Raw genomic sequence first — 8,284 nt, forward strand, 5'->3', positions numbered from 1 at the left:
GTTGGGCAATTTTCCGAGCGAAATTTGAAAACAAACTTTTGTCCCGGTTACATGTTTTCCCGTTAAAGCGAACGCTGATAGTGACCACCAACCTTTCCTCCATTACAGAAATTCTGGAGGAAGGATTCAACTGATACGCGTCTAAGCTGGGAATCCTGGAAAACTGTGCTACCGGCCCAAGGGCCGGTTAGAAACAGTACCTCTTCTTGTTCGTAAAGAGGATCAAGAAGTCTTATCGTACTTGCTACCTAGACGAAGAAAAAGAATCCAGAGAAGAGAAAGGAAACGGCAGAGTGGAAAGAAAAAAGGAAGGGAAACAGAAGACAGGAAATGTGATCGTGGCCCAGAAGATAAGTTAACTTGGAAATGTCGAGCATAGGCAAGAAGATGAAATCCCGGGCGAGATGTTCAAAAATCTCGTGATTGGTGTCAGTGCCTGACCGTGGTGGTAAGGTCGAGTACGGAGATCGATTGTGATGGCAAGAGTGAATGAATCGTTCGTGAGGTCGATCCTTCGAAACCTTTCGCTGATCCGCGAGCATCGGCATCTAGACGAGCCGCCTGGAGGAGAAGTGGCTACAAACGCCATCGATGTTGTCGCCACGATCGTGCAAGAGGAGAAGATGGCGGACTTTCTGGGCGATGCTCTTGCAGGGAATGATAGTGACGTTGATGGCGACGGATCCGGTTGGTTCAATGACTCGACGACCGCCACCTTCTCGACTCTGTCCGCCTCCTCGTCGTTCGCAGACTCCACGTCGTCGTACTCTACGAGCGTTGACAACTATACTGGTAGCGTATCCGACCTCTTCGCTTTCGATGACCTGAGTGATTACATCAATCGATTGAACTACAGTGTTCTCGTGAATCTGACGGCCTACTACGACGGCGGCACAGATCTGAATCTCAGTAGCGTTAATTGCACGTCGTCGATAGTCGCCGGAGGAACCGTTAGGCCGGGCGAGTGCGGGACTGCCGGCGTCGACGAGAAGTCTAACGCGAACAGCTGGTGGGCTCTGATACTCGTGATCGTGCCGTGTTTGACGCTCTTCGGTAACGTGCTCGTCATCCTAGCGGTAGTGAGAGAACGAGCATTGCAGACTGTCACTAACTACTTTATCGTCAGTTTGGCGGTCGCCGATCTCCTCGTAGCGGTGCTTGTTATGCCGTTCGCGGTCTACGTACTGGTAAGTCTTTGCAAAAATAACGCGAAGGGACATTCTGTCTTCACTTTGTCTCACTTCAATAGTTAAAATAGTTAACAGTAATTAAACACTTCGTAGTAAATGTATTACACAAAGAGACTTATACAGCACAGAAATACATAGCAATATTATTGCAGTGTTTGCTGAATATTGTAATATTGGTACAATATTGTAATGATCTGTGCTATATGGCAATTATATTCTAATCAAATATCATTGTTTTTTCAAATATCTCGAAATATCTTATTTCTCGATATTTTTTCTAGAAGAGTAATTCATTTCATTCTAGATATGTATGTAATATACGCGTGTACTAAGAGAAAGACTTGTGATCGTTAAATCGCATGTGCTTATTTCATAACGAGAAAATGTTACTTTGCTGATTGTCGTGTTCTAATTATACGAACACAAAGCGTATAGTTGTAAAGATATAACGCACGTATATATAATCCATATAAAATCCATTTATCGTTCATTAGATGAGTAAAAATTTTAGAGCGATATTTCTGACATAATCATATAAGACGTTCGAACGAAACTTAAAGACTTATCATTCAGCGCGGTTTTATTTCGCTAACGCAGTTGGAATTAATATTACTAATTATATCATTGCATAATTTGTAAATAAGTTGAAAACTCCGGAGGGGCGGAGTCTCGCATCGATCGCGAATTTAGCTGTTAATTAGACGCTATACGTTACATAGCGTTTGCATGCACTCAATTACCGCCCTCATCTTCAAAGTACACGAGAAAAGGAAATTGAGTAGCGTTCGCTTTTAAACACTTTGATCTCGCTAATACTGAGGAGTCGATTAAAAAAGTGAGATTTTTCCCGTTAATCAAAAAAAAAAATTAATCTTCGAAAATCGAAACAACAAAATGCAAATTTGCTATAAGTAATAGAATTTCGAACTTCTGCTTGTAATTCTAACTATGTAATAATTTTCAAGTTATATAGCCCGAACAAAAACAAAATCAAAAGTTCATTGCAGCGCTATTTGATTCTATAGATCATTGTGGTGAACCAGTTTGTTGATTATACAAACGTGTTAGCTAATACAGCTGAATTCGCTAGCTGCAACCATTGAAAATATTGACACTGCATATAATGCATTTCATACGAGAAAGAATTCGAATGCTAAAAATTTATTCCTTACAATTTTCGCATTTACATAAATAATATTGACGTCCACAAAAATACTACCTTTGCGTATATAATTATCGAACAAAATGTACATTATTTGATCAACAATAGAAATACTTTTTAGAGTTAATGCGAGTATAAAAATTAATTAGTTGTTTTTTACTGAATAAAGATTAATTAATTAATTGTTAAATAATTTATTCACTTATATATAATAAATAAATAAATTATACAAGTAAATAAATTATTGTTAAAGTCAAAATTATTTTATCAAAAATTAAAAGTCAAATAAATTTTAAAAGATAATTATTGGTTGACTGGAATTGTATTTGAAATATACTTATTATTATACAACTGTATTATATTATAATTAATATAATATATATTAAATACAGTAAAGCTTTGATTGAATTAGCTGTATTGTTAATTTATAGCTCAATAAATTAATAATAAAACTCTAATTAAAGAGCAACAAATAGATAGTTCAAAAGATAAAGTATATGAAATCAGAGGAATTAAGTTTCACAAAATAAATGTATATATAAATTTAAAATTCCAAGGGCTATAAATTGCAAGACGAAATGAAACTAAACTTCCAAGTCACGTTAGAGACTGAGATATTGCCAGTTATGATGTCACGTGGTGATAACGCATAATATGATAAAAGAAGGAGGAGATTATTTATAATAATCAAGGCGTTGAGTATGAGAATGTTATAACACCGCGAATCATCTGTATTGAATTTAGCCAATGGACTCTTATTCAGTTTAATCACCAATTAAATACATGCTAAATACGGCGACGGCGTTGGAATAGCTGCAGTTATAAAGATGATGTCGAAGCTAACCGCCATTTAGTTACGTCTATCAAACTTATAGTCGGAAACGGTTTTCGCCGACTCTAACATAATGTGCAGAAAATGCATCCACTCTTCTGTTTTTCTGGCATTGCAATAAACAAACGAAACAAAATGAAAAAAATTAATTAACACATCCGAGAAAATAAATGCGCAATAATAAATAAAAATAATCGTAAAGATAGAAATATGAGATCGAAAGAGTAAAACGGGGAAGTTAAATACGAAACAATAAAATTGAACGATATAAAAATAAAAAAAAGACCATTGATTACGAAATCAGTTTGAAAGGTTAAAGGTCTGCTGCGAGCTAAACGCAAACAGAGGTGTGATGTAATTAAATGTGTAAATATTTAAAACAAACGACAAAAGATCAATACATATATAATGTAAATGTGTATAGAAACATATATGCAGTTTGGATCCATATATCAGTAATAAATCAATGACTATAGAATTAAATGTAATATTAATTAAAATATTTAATCCAAAAGATTTTTACTTGATAAAATTAAAATTTCATTTAAAGAGCAAGTTACAATTAAATTTTCTTTTAAAAATTCAATGATACATTTAAATAAAAATAATACTAAAAAATATAAAAAAGTTAAATTATTTATCTTCTAAGATCGCAGTACAGTGTATTTTTTGCAATATTATGTTAGAATTTGAATTCTAAGATAAAACACATGATTCAGAATTGCACCAGACTTTCGTTTCAATCGTTAGCAGGCCATTTGCTTATCCCGGCACGTTTCATATAGATTACATCGCACGTCTACACGTGATCTTATTTTAAACTCGTCAACGGTAGAAGATGCGTTTCGTTCCCGATGCACGTCTTTACAAACGCGGAACTGAAATGAGGAAGAAGTGGAGATGCGGAGAAAACACGAAAACAAATGGCAATTTTTTAAAAATAGAAAATCCCGAAGCGTGGTCTCATAAACTCGGGACAACCGACCCGATCTCGATCCACGATCTCGATTTCGGCAATATGGTACACGCCGACCGAATTGAACGAGGCAAAAGTGCGATCGGTCAATTAAAGACTACGTCCATAACATCCCGATGTGAACGCTCGTCAATGCAGTTTTCAGAGCATGCCTGGACGCGTCCCACATTTTCTGCGGCACGCAGCTTCATCGTGATTGTACGTGCGCGCGTGTATGTGTATTTTGGGTGGAATTGTCGACAAAGATAGATTGCTAAAAAAATCCGAAGTGAAATTTGCTTTCTGCACTGCAGTACAGAATATACGAGTATTTTTCCTGATTAAACTCTTTCAATAATTCTGTTAAATCAATAATAATAAGTCAGCAGCATGAAAACCTACGACGGATGAAAATTCGTCTATTTGCAGTTATATGTCTCATATCGATACAATTTATGATGGGATGGTTATTTATACGGATAAGAAAAATTACGGTATTAATTGCATGAAAACTGAAGATGATCAATTCAAAAGAATCAAATTGACAAGCTAGCAACATAAGCGGTCGAAATGTAATCAAATTTTGTTTGATGTGAAATTAATTGTGATGTAACCTTTTTAATTTTAATTTAAAATACTGTATGGATAATGTATAACAGAAAAGTCGAAACATAATCTATATGTTATTATTATAAGATATAAATTTATAAAATTGTTTACGTATAAAACATTTAGCATAAATTTTCATGCTCTTGATTTATTATATTAATGATTTAATTATAAAGATTTTATTTCTTTTGAATTTTGTTAAAATTGTTTTATAATAAAATTTGAATTTACTAAAAATTTTACTTCATAACATGACTTTAGAATTTTATTTTATACGAACAGTTAGTTATTAAACATTTAATAGAATATTATGCAACTTCTACGTTGATAGAGTTTCGCGCTCACTCAATAAGCATCTCATATCACTGTACCAGAGTTAAATAATGACTTCGACCAAATAATTTGCTGGTTTCGAGATTGAGTTAGCACAAACTGTAACTACAAGTTCCACAAAATTAACAAAGACCCATGTAATATAACTGGATGCTGTATTTAGTGGAAGTTCACCGTAATCAATAAATTTCTAATGGTCAGTGGAGGTCTCTCCTTAATTTTGCAACGGATGGCAGATGAGTATCCCGTTTTAATTACATCTTAAATAATCCCATTTTCCGCTCTCGTATCCTTGACATCCGGCCGAATGGCGATCAGCACCGCGCCAGAATACATCGGTATGATAAAATCAAGGTGCAGCTTCACCTAAGTGCAAACATGGTGGAACGTGCCGAGATCGTCCTTCGGCCGCTTAAATGGTCGTTCCGGGCGAATCTCGCATTAAACGATTTACTAGCACGGCATATATGCGCCACGAAAGTGTCGTTGTTGGGTTCGGGGCACTTTACCCTCTTCGCAGTATGCTCAGTGGCAGTGTCATCCTCTCTTTAAACGGTGAGTGAAAAATGGTTGCTTTCACCGCGTTTGCACTTCGAATTCCTTCAGCTGCTTCCGCGATGATATTCCGCGAAGTCTCCGCAGCTAAGTCGTAAGTTACGATCTTCTATGCTTAAACAATCTTGTCATACGGAATACGCTAAAAGAAAGTTTGATATTTCTTTCCTAAAAAGAGGATCAGTTCTAAAGTATAACTTTTATAAGTATATTAAAGTTATAAAGATGATTACATTACAGAGAAATATAAAGAAATTTGAATTATTCTTATCGAAAATTTCAACTTCATTTCAATTTCATTTTTTTTATTCTATTTTGTCAATAATTCGTTCAATAAATATCTTTTCTAATAGTTGAGATATACAATTTATATATAAATTTATCGTTTTAATTGTATTTTATTTTTTATATACTTTTATTTTACATTTTAAATATATCAAGTATTTAAATGTTATTGAAAGGACATTATCGAAAAATTAAATTTATTTTTCTCAATTAGTAGTAATATTTGTTCTATTATTATTATTTTACCTTTACAATTCTGTTGTGTTTATCTTTTAAATTCAAGAAAAAGGAAGTAACAATAAGGAACTCTCGCGTATTATATGCAGAGCGCGTCGTATTCTTGTTAAACCCACAGTCTTAATAACTCCTCCCATTATCTTTCCTACTGAATGGCGTTACTCTTTTACGGCTTTCGTGTAATGTCGTAAGTTTCCGTTCTCTATATAATGTGAAAAATGGCGATGCTCGCGCGCAACGCGTTTATGTCCCGAATTCCGTGAGATACTCGCGTTCTTAGTGAGCGAGACCGTTACCAGTTTCCAGCTGATAGCGCCGGGAACTCACGTTCCCGCCATTGTTGCAGGGCAAACTGAATCGCAGGCATCGACACGAAGTTTCCTCGTATTTATTTTTATTTCGCAATCGCGCACACCTGACTCAATATTTTATAGCGTTGACGCTGTTTTTATAGCGGTTTCCCGGATATCGCGGTTACTCTTTGCGTTAACGAGCACAACGTGCAAATTGTGCAGTTCTGCCAACGACGCAAAGAAGTTAGTGTCCACGGGAGTTGGGCTTCACCACAGTACCTCACATGAAATAATGAATATCTCTCGTCGCAAAAAAGGTAAACGCGCATTGCGTATGCAAATGCATTTAGCGACACGTTTACATATTTCTCGAAAAACTTATTATTTTTCATGAAGAGAACTTGTTTCTACACAATTCTACGAATTTAGTTAAATTTCAAAAAATTTTTCACATTAAAATTGAAAATATACAACCAACAAAAGATTAATCTATCGTAAAATGTAAACCAATCATATTTTTTCGTACGATATCAAAATTGTATCTTATTTCTATTTTTTTAAACAATGTTTTTTATTTATTTTTTTATAACAATTAATGATATTTATAGAGATATTTGCTAACAAGGCAAAAATACACTTCTCCACTTACCATTAAATGATATTAATAATATTTATAATATCGCTTATGACAACAGAAAAGAGAATCTCCGCAATCGCAAAATCATATGTCAACGTTACATATTTTCGTGTATAAATTACTATAAATATCGGTCAGAAATAACGAAATCGTGACGTCACTAATTTTGCACACAGACGGGCTTTATGTATTCGTTATTACAAACGTCACGAGCAAAAATCAGATTTTTCGCGACGAGCCAGTAACTTCATATCTCTCTGCAAGGATTTATACGGCTTGGTATTCATTCATTCTCACCAATTTGCTTTCAGTCATTTAAGCGCACAAAATTTAAAGCTCCGCATATTTCAGCAGGAAATTTTCACCGTTTTCAAACGAGATATAGGTTAAAGTGCGCTTCACTTCTATTTTGATAGGTTTTGTTTGACGAATGATGAAATCGTTCCCTATATTGGAATTATACTCATGATATGCATTATACAAATAAATATAGAAATAAAATCAAAATTAGTAAGACTACAAACATCATTAATGTTTTCAAAAGTTTAATCGTCACATATACATTTAATAATGACTACTGTAGCATAAATTAAATTATAAAAGATTTATGTTCCGTGTAAATTTAATAATGTAATAAATTTATCGTAACTGTATTATCATACAGAGAATATTGTACGAATGAACTTTTCCCAGTATTTGCATAATAAATATGTAAATGAGTAACATGTATTTTTCTCGCATTTGTTTTACATTTTTGAACAAATGAATTTTGGTTTCACGAAAATAATTATGCAAAAAGATAACGATACAATTATTAACGGAGTTATCATGTAGTAACAAATAATAGAATAAAAAATATACGCAAGTTATAATTTTGTTATTTTGAATATTTTTAGTAGTAATATTTAACTTGAATTTATTAATGTTTTAATAATTAAAATAATAAAATGCAAAAAATAAAAAGTTCTCATTGCAACATTTTCCTACAATCAACGCAACCGATATCACACACACACACACACACACACACACACACACACACACACACACACACACACACACACACACACACACACACACACACACACACACACACACACACACACACACATATATTATTATTATATATATAGTAGTAGTAGTACTAACTAACGTAAGTAACTTAAACTTAAACTTAATTATATATATATAGTAGA

The 8,284-nt window shown here is 33.8% G+C and overlaps 1 protein-coding gene across 1 annotated transcript in view; it reads left to right on the top strand.

Annotated features, from left to right (window-relative positions):
• The first annotated feature begins 476 nt into the window (after window positions 1-476).
• LOC105617318 (tyramine/octopamine receptor-like) overlaps window positions 477-8,284 on the top strand; it is a 32,445-nt gene continuing 24,637 nt past the window's right edge. Inside the window, exon 1 of the mRNA XM_012198885.1 lies at window positions 477-1,187. Coding sequence (XP_012054275.1) covers window positions 477-1,187 — 711 coding nt within the window. The remainder of the gene's footprint in view (window positions 1,188-8,284) is intronic.

This window comes from Atta cephalotes (assembly GCF_000143395.1).
Source record: "Atta cephalotes unplaced genomic scaffold scaffold00012, whole genome shotgun sequence".
Lineage (NCBI taxonomy): Eukaryota > Metazoa > Arthropoda > Insecta > Hymenoptera > Formicidae > Atta > Atta cephalotes.